Source organism: Chrysochloris asiatica, unplaced genomic scaffold, assembly GCF_000296735.1.
Source record: "Chrysochloris asiatica unplaced genomic scaffold, ChrAsi1.0 scaffold00276, whole genome shotgun sequence".
Lineage (NCBI taxonomy): Eukaryota > Metazoa > Chordata > Mammalia > Afrosoricida > Chrysochloridae > Chrysochloris > Chrysochloris asiatica.
In genome coordinates, this window is record NW_006408794.1 from 3,641,984 (window position 1) to 3,659,767 (window position 17,784).

Genomic DNA, 17,784 nt, shown 5'->3' on the forward strand with positions numbered 1-17,784 from the left:
CTTCATGAGGTATATTTCTAAAAAGTATTGAGAGTGAAAAGAAAGGTGAGTTACTTACCTATATAGTGGAGAACTTGAAAAGAAATGATACAAATTTTTTTAGCATAAGAAATCAAAACAAAGAAAATAGTTAACAATATTTTTGTCTATTTTTTTTTATATTTGAGAAATTAACAAACCTTTTATGTTAGCGATTCGTTCATGTTTTGGGACCAGTCACTGGATAAGAATATCATGTTTGGTAAAGTGGAGGGTCAGAGAAAAAGAGAAAGACCCCCAGCGAAATGGATTGGCACAGTGGCAGCATCATTGGGTTCAAGTGTGGCAACAATTGTGAGGTTGGCCCAGTACTAGGCAGTGTTTCATTCTGTTATACATAGGGTCACTATGAGTCAGTACCAACTCAATGACACCTAACAACAGTATTGTTAAAGTGTCTCTAATCTTTAGTTACTACAGATCTGAAGACATTGTCACATATAGGTTTCATTAGTATGTGTTGGGGTGGGGTGCATTTTCATAGCTAGATATTCATAGAAGTAACTTCCATGTCCAGAGTATTTAAAAATACATAATACTGCTTTTGGTTTCTGCTGTTTATATCATCAAATGCGATTTAATCAGATATCTTGTTATCTGTTCCTGCTATGGAGATAGGAAGTAAAAAGGTGATCATATGCAGTCCAGATATTGAATCCATTGTACGTACTTGAAACACGATTATTCCCAAGCCTTGCAATTAAACATTTGATTCTAGATTCTGTTTTGCTAGGGAATTTATTAGAAGTGCATGAATAGCTACAATTGTAAAAAAAATTACCTCAATTTATTTATGTATAATTATCCAAAGTATTGGGGAATTCTTTTATCATCTCTCTATTGGTATTTTTCAAACATTTACAAATGATTTTTAAAAGATTAAATAGATATTAAAGATGGTGATGTTGGCAAAACCTGCATGCTTGGTGCTTTGAGCCTTACTTTTGGAATTTGCCTGCCACTCCCTGCTTCCTCCTAATGAGGGCATTCTAGAAATTAAGAGCTTCATAATTTTAGAAAAAGGTCAGTACGTTTTTACTGTAAAGGACAAAGATTAAATATTTTAAGTTTTGTAGGCAAAAGAGTCTTGGTTGGGGAATGCAGTGGTTCTGTACAATAAGCACTGGACTGAAAACCATAAGGTCAGTGGTTTGATCCCACCAGCTGCTCGATGTAAGAAAAATGAGACTTTCCGCTTCCATAAAGATGTTGTTGTTGTTGTTGTTGTTGTTAGGTGCCATTGAGTCAGTATCGACTCATAGCGACCTTATGCACAGCAGAACAAAACACTGCCCAATCTTTGGCCATCCTCACTGTTATTGCCATGCGTGAGTCCATTGATGCTTCTCCTTGGCCAATCCGTCTTGTTGGGGATCTTCCTCTTTTTCTCTGACCCTCCACCTTCCCAAACATAATATCCTTCTCCAGCGACTGGTCCCTCCTGACAATATGTCCAAAGTATGAGAGACAAAGTTTGGCCATCTTGGCCTCCAAGGAGCACTCTGGCTGAGCTTGTTCCATAACAGATCTGTTGGTTCTTTTGGCAGCCCATGGCACTTTCAGTATTCTCCTCCAACACCATAACTCAAAAGCATCAATTTTACTACGGTCTTCCTTATTCACTGTCCAGCCTTCACATGCATAGGAGGTTATTGAAAATACCATGGCTTGGGTCAGGCAGACCTTAGTACAAAGATGTACAGCCTTAGAATTCCTATACAAGAACCGATTTGATGGCATTTGACAACAACAAGGATATTTGGGGTACAACTACTCCACTCTGCTGTTGTAGCATAAAAACAGTTGCATACAACATGTAAAATTAAGAGGCATGGCTGTGTTCCAATAAAACTTTATTTACAAAAACAGGTGATGGATCAAACCTGAGGTTATAGCTTGCAAATTACTGTTTTAGAGAGTTTTAAACCATGCTACTGAAAAAGCAAGCTAGATAAATAAATTTAAATGAGTAGTTCATGTAGAACGAAGATTTCACATATTAATTACATATTTTATGCGGCTAGTTTGGATAATTCATTTCTAAAAGAAACCTGGCTCTGCAGACAATCTCATCATTTCAGATGACAGTGGAGATTTTTTGATGAGCTGTGGGATAATGCACTGGACCTCAAGATCGGTTTGAACCTCAGGGTTGGCAGTTCAAATCCACCAGCAGCTCCTCAGAAATCCTATATGGGGTTGCTATGAGTTGGAACCGGCCCAATAGTACTTAACAACAACAACAATCATTGTAATCTCATACCTGGCATGGCAAGGTCAATTTGAACTCAAAGTTCAGACTTCACCAGCTGCTCTTTGGAAACTCTAAGCAGGGTTGCTATAAGTCAGAACTGATGTGACAGCACTTAACGACAAAAAAATAATCTCACTCCAGTCTGGGAATAACTGGCTGCTTTATCTGAGCGTGCATCTACCATTAACAAGCTGGTAATGCAAGCTGGTAACGCAGTTCCTAATGCTGATTTCTAATCTTGCATCATTACATTTACTTGGTAATAAAACAAATCCATAGAAATACACTAACTGAAATGCTTAGTTATAAAATTTTTTTTAAAAAATATCACTGTATCAGAGATCGTAATCACTTAATTCCTTCCAGCTTATAATGTCTACATATCTTTATCTCCTTTTTCTGAGAATATAAAGGCATGCTCCTCCATTCAAGGTTAATCCTCAACATTTCTCTTAATCTCAGTTTCTCCCACCTCCAGCTCAATGTTGTTCTTGTTGTTAGGTGCCATCGAGTCATTACTGATTTATAGTGACCTTATGCACAGCACAACGAAACACTTCCCGATCCTGGGCCAACCTCTCTATCGTTGCTACGTTTGAGCCCATTAATGCTGCCATTTTGCCAATCCGTTTTGCTGGGGTCTTCTTCTTTATCTCTGACCCTCCACCCTACCAAACATGATATCCTTCTTCAGCGACTGGTCCCTCCTGACAATATGTCCGAAATATGAGAGACAAAGTTTGGCTCAATGGAGTGTACTATATTGGTGATCCCTTTTCTTTTTTGTTTTTTACTCTTTATCTATTATGTATGGTTTTGTGTTGTTGGCTACTCATTCCCTCCTCTAGGCTCCTACGTCATTTCCTATCTTGGCTCTCCTCCGTTTTTTTTAAAGAAAATTTTCTTGTGAATTATGTGATTGTTTACATGGGAGAACATTAGTTTTACATTCATCCTATTGTATATTGTTTCATTGCCATGGTTACAATCCCCCCCATGCATCATCAACCAAAGGGTATACACTACAAGCCTGCCCCCCGGTCATCAGCACACAGCCCCTCTCCCTCTGTGTGTCTAAAGTCCCCAGCTGCTCCATCTCTTCACGTCATCGTCTCTGCCTCCATCTCAGGCATCACTGCTTCTCTGGGTAGGGTCCCACTCTCTGCTCGTCTCCCTTGATAGTTCCAGGGACCTCTGCTCCTAGACTGAAAAGCTAATCACTCCCCTCCTTGCTACAATACATCTACCTTTACATTTCCAACCATCTCGAGAAGTCCTGATAACAGTTATTCACTACTGTATCACAAGAGACCCATCCTCATTTCATTTCATCAGCCCCACCCAGACATTGGATACTATACAATGGAGATTCTACCTTCCTTCATACCCTCTGGATCTAGGTTCCCTCTTGAAAGCTTGTAAGCCCGTCACTTCTTGCCTTTGTAAGCCTCCCCCCCCCCCCCCCCCTTTTGGGTAGCCATTGTCCAAGTTGCCCATTCCTGTCTACTCTGTGTGTGGAGGGGGTGGGAATGATTTTTGCTGTAAGGATTTGTTCTCTCTTTTGAGCTACTGCATCCCTAGGTGTAGGTCAAGTTCATCAAATTGTATCAGATTACTCTTTTTTTTTCCTCTTCTGGTTGAGCTCTGATCATGCAGTCATTGAAGCCAGGTCAAGTGAGTATTATTTGCGGGTTCTCCTCCCTTTTTGATCATTTTTTTCTTTCTGGTGACTCATCTGTTCTTCTTTTCCCGCCTTTTCTATGTTGTTGTTGTTGTTAAGTGCCGTTGTGTTGGCTCCTCTCATGAAGACCCTGTATAGAGTCTCCGAGGGTTAGTTGATGGGTTTGAATTGCCTGATCTTCTGGTTAACAGTCCAGTGCTCACCCTATAGCGCCACACCAGAACTCCTGTCTCTTTATAATCTTGTTGATTTCATCTGTTTTTCACAAATTGAAAGATTTACCTTGTTTTCCATGACTTAAATGATCTACATTTCCAGGCTTTAAATCTTTTACCAGTGTCACATTTCATATTATGTGTTAAACATATATGCACCATTGGCTCCAAGTTGTTCTCAATCAGCTTGTCTAAAAAGGACTTCGTTGGTTTTCCTTTCTAAGACCTCCCATTTTCTACTTACGGTGTTCCCATACTCTTGGGTACCTGGGCTCAAAACCTCAGTCGTCGTGGACTCTTTCTCTTTCCCTGAACATTCAGCTATAAACTTTCTTTATTTCTATCACTACTACCTCTGCACTGATTATTCCAGACTGCCTTCCCTTTCAGCTGGGCTATTGCAATACTGTCTTATCCCACACGCTTCCTTTCAAGCTTCCCTCCTTGCCATACTGATTTTTTTTTTTTTTAAGTTTTTATTGTGAATTGAGTGCTAGTTTACATGGGGGAACATCAGTTCGTTTCATTGCAATGATTACAATCCCTTGCATTCTTCATCATTAAACAGTATTTGCATCTATTTCCTCTGGGGGTTTTTTGTTTTTTGTTTTTGGATGTACACCAAAACACTCAGGAATATACAATCATTCAAACAGCCAAAGGACACACCCTACCCCCAACTGCCAGCACACATCCCTTCTCCCTCCATGAGTCTAGAATCTTCAGCTGCTCCATCTCTCCATGTCATCATCTCTACCTCTATCTCTGGGATTGCCGCTTCTCTGGATAGGGTCCCACACTCCATTCCCACTCTTCTCCCTTGATGGTCCCAGGGTCCTCCACGCCAGGACTGTAAGATCAACCACTCACCCCTTTTTGCTATAAAACATCTACCTTTACAGTTGCAACAATCGCAGTTAGTGTTGATAACAATTACTATTGAATTGTGATGATTTTTCTGAAGCAGAGATCTGATTTCATTCTTCTCTCTCTCTCTTTAAAATGCTTTTTGGATTTTTCCTTCCCAGAACTAACTTTGTTTATTTGGATTTTATACTTAACAATCAAAGTAATGGTTTTGGGACCCCAAAGATTCTCAGTCCTTCATCCACTACCCTGTAGCCCTCTGTTCTGCAGAAATAACCTCATTAACCTTATTTATAGCATTTAGTTATTACATACATTTTTGGGATGCTTAAATGAATTTAACTAAGAAAGCAATAATGCAGTTATTTTCAACCTTATGCAAGTGAGTTTTACAGATTCTTGCTTGGAATTCTTGAGAGGAAAGAACCTATGTATGAGAGTTTTGAAAACTCATGAAATAATGGAATTAAAAGATAGTGGATTTTTTTCTACAAATGCTTTGAAACCTCTCTCACACAAAGCGGGGGGGACATCCAGAGAGGAAAGTCTAGGGACATGAAATAATTATAGCAGTAGTTACCAGTTAGTTGCAGGATCTGAGGGTACTGTATAGGTGTTACTGAGTCAGTTCTGATTCACAGTGACCTACTCATATCGAGTCCATTCTGACTCGCAGCAACACTATAAAACATAGTGACTCACAGCACAACAGAATGAAACTCTGCCCAGTCGTGCGCCATCCTCACAATTCTACATTTGAGCCCATTGCTTCTGCTACTGTGTCAATCCATCTCCCTGGGAATCTTCCTCTTTTTCACTCACCCTCCACTTTACCAAGCATGATGTCATTCTCCAGGGACTGGTTCCTCCTAATAACATACCGTAAGTATGAGGGATGAAGTCTCACTATCCTGCCTTTTGTGGAGTATTTGGACTGTACTTCCTCCAACACAGTTTTGCTTGTTCTTTTGACACTCCGTGGTATTTTTCATATTCTTCAACATTAATTCAAGTACATTAACATTCCATGTTCCAGTTATTAGTGGATGTTTGCTGCGGTTTCTCCTAATTTTGAGATGTGTGTATCAGCAATGAAGGTCCCCAAACGTTTCCTCCATTTACATCATTATATAAGGTCAGCTCTTCTTTGAGGAAGTAGCTCTTCCCCAGTCATATTTTCAGTGCTTCCAACCTGACAGGCTCATTTTCTGGCACTGTATCTGGCAATGTTCCTTTGCTATGCATAATGTTTTCATCTCCTGAAACTATGTCTGACCATGTCCCACTGTTATTTGTAAGGTTTCAGTAGCTAAATATTTAGATATAGTTCACCCCTCCTACCTAGTGTGTGTTAGTCTGGAAGCTCTGCTGAAAGCTGTCCACCACAGATGACCCTGCTGGTATTTCAGATTCCAGTGGCATAGTGTCCAGCATCACAGCAACACACAAGCCACCACAGTACAACAAACAGACACCATGCTAGAGGGTATTGTATCATTTTGATACGTTTTCTTCAGCCTCAATAAGGAATAAATAATAGTAGTCTTGTTTGTACAGAAGAAACAACTGAGGCATAAGAAATTTGACTGTATTTCCCAACAACATATAACTAATAAGTTGAACAGGGAATCAAATTAGGATCTATTTGGCTTTGAAGCTCTTGCTCTTAATAATTTTGGTGGAGGTGGTTTGGTGGTGTGCCGTGGAGTTGGTGCCTACTCATAGGGACCCTGTGTATGGTTTCTGAGGCTGTAAATCTTTATGGGAGCAGAAAGCCTCATCTTTCTCCTGTAGAATTTCTGGTAGTTTCGAGCTGGTGACCTTGAGATTATCAGCTTGACTCCTGACCACTCTGCTATGAAAACGCCTTCTTAGCCACGTTAGCAGTCTTCTTTTTCATTCAGTACTTTTAGGTTGGCTTTAATTATTACAAAAGTAAAAGAGAGCTCTTCTTCAGACAATTAAAATTTAAATAAACAATAAAGACTTCATAGTCCCCTGTCACAGCCACATAGGATCTTTGCCTGCACAGGTTTCTTGGTTATAGTAGACTTCAGTCATGAACTTGAATTTGTGCATATTAAAATCAAAAGGCTGTAGCCCCATTGAAATACTTCTAATGTTAGAAAATACTACTTAGGATTTGCCTATTAGACAGTATCACATCGTTCTGTGGGTTTCATGGCATAAATGTGAGGAAAAACAGTTCCATGTCTAAGGAAGTGTGAGCTACTACTCAAGCCAACCCTGACTGTCAGAAGTGTGCCTGAGAGGAGTGTTGGGATATTGAACAACCAGTCTCTTGACTTACTCACTGCATAATTTATCTGCAAGTTTGAAAAGTAACTATAACTCACTATTAGATGTATTACACACACACACACATTTGTGTGTCTTTGCACACTTATGCACATTGAAAAAAAATAGAAAAATTAATGTATAGTAGAAGACAAAGTTAAGCTAAGTGTATTTTCTGAGTGATTTTTTTTATTTTTAAAGAGTGATTATTAATTAGATACCTGCTTAGAGATGCTAACCATCTCATTTTTTTTTCATTACTATTTCTAATGTAATTACATGCCTAGATGATTCTTCAATTAACGATGGGGAATGAGGTGGTTCTATAGGATAGGCACTGAGCTGCTAACTACAAGGTTGGTGATTTGAGCCTACCAGCCGCTTCACAATAGAAAAATAAGACTTTCTGCTCCTAAAAAGATTTATAACCTTGGAAACGCTATACAGGGTCACTGTAAGTCAGAACCCACTCAATGACACTTGACAACAAAAAGTCATGTCACATTTGGTTGGAACACCAGTGTGGCTTTCCTATTTAATTGCATTCCATTGTAGCTGGTGAAAGTACATTTCATTCTGGTGAAACTAGGGTGGAAAGTGGAACCCCTTTTCTTCTGATTGGTTACATATGGAAGAAGGCACTAGCTCCTTGAGTATTCAATCCATTCAGGTCTCCAGCAGCAAAACCAGACATAATAATTGCCATCCAGACAAGTGCGGATGCTCTTTGATTTACATCACTGATGACTTTTTCCAGATACATTTTTCCATGAGACTTTTCATCTAAATTATATATAAAAATACTGCAGTTATATTTTCCTTGGGGATTTTTGTTTGACAGAAACCAGGTTTAACCAGCTTGTGCTGTTGTGATTCTTGTTCATGACTTGGATGTGAGTTTTGTAGTGATTTTATAACCTCCCTCTGTACCAAAAGTTGGACTCCTGGTGTGGTGCTGGGGATCAGCACTGGATTTCAAACTATAGTGTCGGCAGTTCAAACCCATCAGCTGCTCCCTGGAAACCTCACATAGAGTCACTATGAGTCAGAACCACCTCGATGGCACTTAACAACAATAACAACACTACCAAAAGTTGAACCTGTGGAAGCATCATTGCAGTCATGGCACTTGAGTAATGGGATTCTATCAATTTTGCAAACTCTGTCACCTTGCTTTGTTACTCACCACATTCTTACCAAGATGCCGCATTTGACATCATATCTAGAGGATACTTGAGCAACTAGGCAGCCAAGGCGGTCTGATTGGGCTGAAACACAGACACCCTGTTTTCAAGTAGACGTATATTTTGTTTTGAATTCTCAGTGAACAGTGGTTATCCAATTAGCAGGAGACTAGAGGTTGAGTGTTTTTAATGTATGTAAGGCTAGGAAATTCAAATTAGTCAGACTTGCAGTGTTTTATTCATTGTCTTTTATCAGATTGCAAGCCCGTTGATTTCTACATATTAAAAGCAGATATTCCATTTTTTTTTTTCCTCCTCATTTAAAAGTGATTTGGGGAGTGGAAAAATAATTAACAGCACTTAAAAGTGGAATCTACCACCATTGGATTGTGGGAACTCCCGGTGGCACAATTAAAATTAAAGAATGTTTCTTTTAAACCAGCATTACAGCCTGAGGCATTTTATCCCTATCTGTAGTATTCATTAAATTACTAATGAATTCTACAGTATTATTGGAGTCCTGGTGTGATACTGTAGGATAAGCACTAGCCTGTTAACCAACAAGGGTGATGGTTCAAACCCACCAGCCACTCCTCATAAACCGTGTACAGGCTACCTCTGGATTGGAACCAACTCAATAACACATAACAGCACCAACAGTTGTTGTGTAGTTAAGTGCTGTTGAATCTGTTCCAACCCATAGTAACCCTATTGGGTTTCCAAGAAACAGTAGTATTTGTTAATTTAGTCATTCACATACTCATTCATTCTTTCAGCTGCTCATCAACATTTGTTGAGCATATAAAATGTGTCCATCAATGGGCTGAGTTGGGTGTAGTGTAGCTTCAGCATTAAAACAGCAGTCATTTCCGTCAGGTAGATCCGATTCAGGGCAAGCCCATGTATTACAGTGTAGAACTATTCCATAGGTTTTGTTTTTGTTTTAAAGCACATCTTATGGAAGCACATCTTAATGTCCTCCTATCACGGCACTGTTAGGTGAGGTTGAACTACCAACTTTTAGGCTAGTTGTTGGTGTTGGTATGTGCTGTGGAGTCAGTTCCGACTCATAGCGACCCTGTACAGGGTTTCCAAGGTTGCAAATCTTTATGGGAGCAGAAAGCCTCATCTTTCTCCCGCGGACCAGCTGGTAGTTTCGAACTGCTGACTGTGAGGTTAGAAGCCCAATTTATAACCACTACACTACCAGAAATCTAGTGAAAACCATTTGTGCCACCCTGGAGCCTTTATAAGTAAAATAAACCCAACCGAACCCACTGTCACCAAGTCAAATCCAACTCATAGTGAACCCTGTATAAGGTTTCCAAGGCTGGAAATCTTTACGGGAGAAGACAGCCTTATTTTTGGAGCAACAAATTATTTCAGACCACAAACCTTGAAGTCAGTGGTCCAGTTCTTACCTTACAGTGCCACCAGGCCCCCTTTTTAGCACAGTGTTGTTGCTGTTAACATGGCGTTGAGTTAGTACCAACTCATAACAACCCTGTATAGGTGTGTGATGATATTATATAACCATACCTAACAGGGAAGAAGACTGAGCTAGAGACTTGTATAACAGTCAATCAAAAGTCAAAAAGTATTGCAACAAAATCTTAGCACCCTTTATTAAACACAAATATCAAAATGTGAAGCTACTGTTTCTCAGTAATATCCTCCGTCTGGGTTTGTACACTTCTGAAAGTAGTGTCCCATCTCTCTAACCCTGGAGTCCTGGTGTGGTGCTGTAGGGTAAGCACTGGGCTGCAAGGTCACTATAAGGTCATTTTGAACCATGCCAGCCTCTCTTCAGAAACCCTATACAGGTCGCTATGAGACGGCACTAAGTCAACAGCACTTAACAACAAGTCCAAAGGATTACAACAAAATCATAGAACCGTTCATTATACAAAAATAAAAAACCACGAAGCGTATTGTTTCTTGACATAGCCTCCATCTGGGTCTATACACTTACTTCTGAAAGCAGTGTTTCCAGCTCTAACTCTTCCCCAGGAGTCCTGGTGTGGCGCACTGTAGGGTAAGCACTGGACTGTTAACTGTAAGGTTGGCAGTTCAAACCTACCAGCTGCTTCTTGGGAACTCTATGCTCTTCTATTAATGCCACCTCAAAAGACCAGTTTTAGCATACTCAAGGGACTCAAATCATGTTCCTTGTTAATGTTCTTTGAGTTGTGGGAACTAAAGGAAGTCTTAGTGGCAAAATCAGGGCTGTAGGGTAGATGGGGTACTGTTTCCCAACAAAATTCTCATGGGGCAACCCTTGCTGCCCTTGAAGAGTAAGCAGATACATTTCCGTAATGGAAAAAGTATTCCTCAGCACAATTTTCCTTGCCTTTTTCTCACCAATGCACTTGTACGTTTTCTGAAAACTTCATAATCACCCTCCACCATGATCGTTAGGTGTGCTTTCAGAATATCTATGAAGATTATACCTTTGGAGCCTCAAAAAACAGTAGCCATAACCTTCTGATCCAGCCAGTCTCTCTGCCTTGAATGTAACTCTCCCAGCAGTGCCCTTAGAAACCACTATGTTGTTTGGATTAATCAAAAGATTGTGTTAACAAATCCAAGACTTGTCTTCATTTACGATTTGTTCCATAAAATTGTCTTCATTAGCGTCAGTCTTTCTTTAAAGACTGATGGGAAGATCACCTCTTTGATGGGGGTAATATTTTTGGCACCCGTCAAGCTAAAAGCGTTCTGAGCCCAAGATGTTTGCCTAAAATTGAAAATGCTGAACCATGTGAGGTTTCAAGTGCAGTAATTGTTGCATCAATGATACCTTTAGGGTTTTCTTCCACCAGTTTCTGGACTTCAGCCAGAGTTTCTTCATTTGTTGAGGTTGATGGTCTTCCTTCTCTTGGCTCATATTTGATCGTCTCACAACTTCCTTAAAACACTTAATCCATATAAAAACTGTTTTTATGTGGGGCAGCATTCTTTTTTTTTTAATTGTTTTATTGTGAATTATGTGATAGCTTACATGGGAGAACATTAGTTTCACATTCATCCTATCTTATGTCGTTCATTGCCATGGTTATAATCCCCTCCATACATCATCAACCAACCAAAGGGTATACACTTCAAGCCTGCCCCCCACCCCGGTTGTCAACACACAGCCCCTCTCCCTCTCTCTGCCTAAAGTCCCCAACTGCTCCATCTCTCCACATCATCATCTCTGCATCCATCTCAGGCATCACTGCTTCTCTGGGTAGGGTCCCGCTCTCCGCTCTTTTCCCTTGATGGTTCCAGGGACCTCCACTCCTAGACTGAAAAGTTAATCACTCCACTCCGTGCTACAAAACATCTACCTTTACATTTTCAAGTGTCACAATCAGTCCTGATAACAATTATTCACTATTGTATCACAAGAGACCTATCCCACATTTCCTGTCATCAGCGCCACCCAGACAGATTGGATACTAGTCAGTGGAGATTCTACCGTCCTTCACACCCTCTGAATCTAGGTTCGTTCCCTGTTGAAAGCTTGTAAGCCAGTCACTTCTTGCCTTTGTAGCACCTCTCAACTTTGGGTAGCCAATGTCCAAGTTGCCCATCCCTGTCTACTCTGTATATGGAGGGGGGTGGGAATGATCCTTGCTGTGAGGATTTGTTCCCTCTTTTGAGCTACTCCATCCATAGGTGTAGGTCAAGTTCATGAAATTGTATCAGATTACTCTTTTTTTTTCCTCTTCTTTGTTCTTCTAGTTGAGCTCTGATTATCCAGTCATTGAAACCAGGTCAAGTGGGTATTATCTGCAAGTGTGGATGTTCTTGTGCATATGCCCTCTCTTCTTACTTGAATGCTTCACTTTCCACTCTAGTCCTCTGTGACTATGTCACTGACTCTGGGCCCAAGAGCCCCCAGGTCTTGGTGGGGCAGCATTCTTAAAAACTTTTTGCAAAGCTTCAGTTATTTGGGAAGGTGTTCACTTGAATTTTGTTAAAATTTTGAGATTAGCCTTTTCCTCAAAATATTTTTCACATGACACCTAAAATGTCTTTTTATTTTTAAGAGCACCCTAACAAGACCGAGATAAGTGTGTATTACAAGAGAACTTATCTGATTAACAAATTGAAGTACCTTTTGTTTGGGACCTGGAAGCAATACTAAAATAGGCAGTTGGAAAGATAACAAATGTAGGAAGCAGATAGAATTACTAAAAGCAGAGAGTTTGTCAGGAAAGACAAACCAGTATCCTGATATTGGCCAAAGCAAGGATGTTGTTGTTTCGTTTTGTGCCTTCAAGTCAGTTACAACTCATAGAAGCCTTGTAGAGGGTTTCCAAGGAGTGGCTGGTGGATTTGAACCGCCAACCCTGCAGTTTAAACCAAATTTCGGTACAGTACTTATCCTACAGTGCCACAGCAGTACTCCATAGCCTGCATGTAGCTGTAAAAATGGTGTGATTCATATTGGTACAAGAGTTAAGGATCGAGGAGTTAGGAGGAGGGTATAAAAGATTCAGTTGGGAACTCCTGGTAAGATTGGAGTTCCCATCAAATACTCTTAGAAAAGATTGTTTCATTGCATTGCCGTCTAATCTTTTGTGAGTTTCTTGAATTCCAGATTGTTACAAAACACATGTCAACTGTTTAGAGCAAAGTAATACAAGGGCAGATCATTGGGGCAGCTCCCACAGACTAGCAGAAGTAAAGGAATTACAGCTAGCCTTAGGACTGGGCTGGTGAAGGAGAGACAGGACAGATTTCTTAATGAAGATGCCATGTGACATGTAGCTTTCAGGTTGACAGTCATTTTTCTGGTGAAAATAAAAGTACTGAGAAATTGATCTAAAGAACAATGGGCAATAATATTCAAAAGATACAAACTCGCTGTAATGAGAGTTCTTAATAGTCAGAATATTCCTGATGCTTGTGGATTTTTTTTTTTTTTTTTGCATCATACCTGGTGATGTAGTTTCAACCTCTGAACTTGATCCTTAAACCTGATTCATCTTTTTTTGTTTCTTCTCCATCAACAGGAATTTCTTAAACATCTGTTACACACAAGACTCTTAAATGTTTCTAAAAAGATAGGCAACCTACTTAAGTATTTATAGTCCTGATCTTTACCAAAATAGGGCAAAACATAACACTCCAGTGGCAGCATTTTCCCTGGCTTCCAAGCAGAAGCCAGCTGCTGGGTTTGACCCTATGGTGATGGCATATGCAAGGAGTTTGAAAAGAAAAGGGAAGAGGATATGACATAAATAAACTTGGAAAACACTTTGAAGTCATCCAGCTGTCACTGTTCCTATTTTTTAATCACCAGATGCATTGGAATAATTATTTTCTCCTGACTTCAAAGTAGAAACACTGCGGTATTCTTACCCCACAGCACAGAAACTGATTGGATATCATTGATGATGTAGCTACAGTGTAATTTAAACATTGAGTTAATTTTGAGTAAAAGTAAAATGTAAGGAACTCATATTATAACTGCTGTTGTTTAAGGTGCCCAATTTGAAACTTTGCATTATACTGTAGCATCTATTGTAGTTGTGTTTGAAATACATGCCCCAGTAAGTGTGCTACTTAACTGTGGGGGATGGCATTTCAGAGAATTGCCCCTTTTTGAAACAAAAAACCAAGCTATTCAGGGTGATGCCTGTGGACTTTTTTGGCATCATACCTAAACATTGACAGATGTGGGAGTGAGAAGAGTGAATGTAATGTCCAAAACATTAGTAACAATTTGAAACATTGTCTTTTTCTCTTTCACTTCACCTTAATTGTATCCTGCCTTTACCTTCTTCCCTTCTCTTGATACTCTTTGGTTCACTCAGATTTCTTTTCCCAACTCTTGTCTTTGTCCCTTTCACAGCACTGTCTCCTTTTTTCAGGCTAATGTCTAAGATTGCTCTTGAGGGTGAATACTGTCAGGAAAGGGAGCTGAGAAATGAGAAAGTCAGTTTTCAGTGGAACAGTCTGTGTCAGGGCACTGAGGCTTGTTATTTGAGGTCCTGCTTGGGATTGCCTCCACTCACATTTAGTCTCTTCCCTCAACAAGTATTTGTATGCCTAGTAGGAAGAACATGTGAATGCTTATGTACATTTATCTCTTACTAGAACCTACAAAGTAGATATTATTATTGTGTGCCTTTAACTGAAAAGTGAAGCACGGAAACAGATAACTTGCCCAAGGTGACTCAGCTGGTAAGTAGTAGAGCAAGGCAGAGTATTTAACACCTACGAGGTCATTTACCTGGGATTGAGTGAGGGGCTTCCTGGGATAGTCCCAGGCATGCCGAAACAGCTAGTCACCTTAGGTTGCCACATTTTAAAGTGGAGTCCTGGTGTGGAACTGTGGGTTAATGCGTCAGACTGCAAAAGCTGTTTGAACTGCAAGGTTGGCAGTTCAAGCTTACTAGCTGCTCTTCAAAAACCCTGTCTGAAACTTTATCTAACTGTTCTATTTTGAGCAGTATAAATTAACCTGAAAGATGATATTGTAATTTTTCCTTATACTGAGATTTTTGTAGTAGATTGTCTATTTTGATTCAGCGTAATCTTTTTTTTTTAATGTGATAATGTACAAAAGAATAAGTGTTTATCTATGTGGCATTTTCTAGTTTGGTATCAGGTTCCCTATATTTAAATTGCTGGAGAAATTTTCTGCTCTCGCGATGATTTAAAACCTCAGAAACCCTATATAGGGTTGCTATGAATTGGAACCAACACAACAGCACTTAACAGCATAATTTAATTAGCCTTTAGAATCCCTCTAGCATGTTACCAGAAAAATTCATATTTTGCTTCTTTACAGAAAATCATTCTGCACCTCCTGATGTAACCACATACACCTCAGAACACTCAATACAAGTGGAAAGACCGCAAGGCTCAACAACATCTCGGACAGCACCAAAGTATGGCAATGCTGAGCTCATGGAGACTGGGGACGGTAGGTATCATAGTAAATACTCTTCATTCTTTTTAAGCTTGCAACACCCATGACTGGTTGTGTTTCTCATAGATGTACTGTAGAGTCACAGAGAATATAATCTTATCAGATTCCTTTTGAACCATCCATATAAGGTGGTATATTCATGAGAAATGGAAACTGTCTTCAAGCTAGCAGCAAAATTATTCCTTGTAGGGAAAAAAATGTTAATGTTGTAGAAATTTAGTCATGAGAAAACTTTTCTGAGATTCTGATGCTTTTTATCTAATGAGTAAATAATGTTGGCTCAGAAACTAAGAAATTAGAGTTTATCAGCTCTGTTTTCTGATTTTCAGTGAAGTAATAGGTAGGTAAGTCTATAGGGAAGACAATGATACTAGTGAAGTACACACACCATAGAATAGTCCATCATCTGAGATAAAAAAAAAGGCAGCATTTACCTAAGGAAACAGTTTAGAAGGACTGGGGAAGAAAGAGGTATGGAAACAGGAAACACAAAGGAGGACGTGGGAGAAGTGATGTTACTGAAGGGAATTGCAGTCATTGAGATGGAACAAAGTGGATGATTTGTTGGTTATATAACAGATGATCTACTTCCACTCAATTCACAATAAAATGGTAAAAAAAATTCACAATAAAAAGTTTTTGAAAAAGAAGTTAGAGTTCAAGTGTTAAGACTAGGAAAGATGATTTAAAAGGGCAAAATAACATTAAATGCAAAGGAAAAGAATTGACATATATGGTCAAATCCCACAAGTTACTCTATTCATGAGCTATCCAGTTAATACATTTGAAATCATTCCAGTTCCAATAGTATTGTTTTTCCTTGAATGCTTTTAAGGTACAATCTTTGCATTAGTTCTTCTAAATCCATTAACATGATTTTTGTAATTCTGTTGTCTCTGAAATGTATTACCTTTGTCTTTGTTCCCAGGCAAATTAGACTCATATCTAGTCCAGTGTTTCTCAGTATGTGGAGAACCTCCTGTATCAATCTCATAGACATTCTTGGTCAAATACAGATTCTGAGCCACACCTTGGACCTAATGAATCAGAAGCCCCATGGTGGTGATGGGAGGGGGGGTTGTTCTAGGATGGTTCTGGAGACCACTGGCCTTGTGAAATTATTTCTGATTCATTTGGACCTAAATAAAGTAGAATTGTTTTATGGAAAGCATTTTGTTTAGCCATTAAATCTTCTAAAGTGTGTAATTTTCAGTATTTTTTAAATGAAAATAATCAATTCTGAAAGCGCCCACAAATCATTTTTAGATCTCCTGCAGAAATATTTTCATTCAATGAGAAGTTATCCTTGTACTCTTTCACAATTGTTCCAGAAGTTGAAATCTGCTCTGTGTGATTCAGGGCAGGGGAGAACGATCGTTCTGCCTCTTCAACGGTTAAGGGAGAGTAACCCCGCTGGCTGTTACTCTTTAATCTCTGCTTTAAATATCTAAAACTCCTGTTTACTGGTGAATGTTTCCCAGTGCCTTTCAGCATGGATAAAACTTGCCTGCATAGAGGATGCATTTATTTTGAAGTTTAAAAACTTCATGAGACTTCCAATTTGCCAGACGGCCAGAGGGCCCAGCCTCCCTTCTACTATTGGAGGACTCTTTGTCTCCCTATTCTACACGAGAAGAGTCAGCAACTACTGCCAAAGAGCCAAGCTACATTCACACTGTATTAAACACCAAAACCCAGGCAGTAACGAACACCAGCTACCAGATACCAAGGAAACAGGCAGCAGGGTTACTCTACCTGTGAAAGTTACTCTAAGTCACGCAATAAGAAGAGTGAAAAGGGAAGACCACACCCTGACCACATCTTCCTGGAAGAAACCAGAAAGCATATATATATGTATATTTTAAAAAGTACCAAAATACATACTCGTTTAAGCATTAGGGCCACAGATAAACATCAAACATGTCCAATAAGCAAACACAGATGAACATATCAGCACATGTCCAGAAAAAAGATAAAATATCTGAGACAAAGGACCCAGAAGTAGACCTGGACTCCATTCTGGAAGAAGGGCAGGCCCTGGAAATGCCTGAGAAAGAATTCAGAAAAATGATTATAAAATGTTTCAAAACAGTTTACAGTGGAGTTGAGAAAAATAAGGAAGAAGTCAGGAAAGTGCTACAAGAACAATCAAACAAGATACATACAGCATTGGAAACAATGCAAAGCCTATAGAAAGAGGTACAAACAATCAAAAACAAAATGGTAGAAATAGAAAACACTCTGAAAGGGCAGAGGAGTAGAATAGATGAGATGGAAGGAAGAATTAGTGAGCTGGAAGACAAGTCTCTCAATACCAC

General features: G+C 39.4%; 1 protein-coding gene across 1 annotated transcript in view; it reads left to right on the forward strand.

Annotated features, from left to right (window-relative positions):
* The window catches only part of DIP2C (DIP2 disco-interacting protein 2 homolog C (Drosophila)), a 631,911-nt gene that overhangs the window by 392,596 nt on the left and 221,531 nt on the right, over positions 1-17,784 (forward strand). The window contains exon 6 of the mRNA XM_006874421.1: positions 15,326-15,460. Coding sequence (XP_006874483.1) covers positions 15,326-15,460 — 135 coding nt within the window. The remainder of the gene's footprint in view (positions 1-15,325; positions 15,461-17,784) is intronic.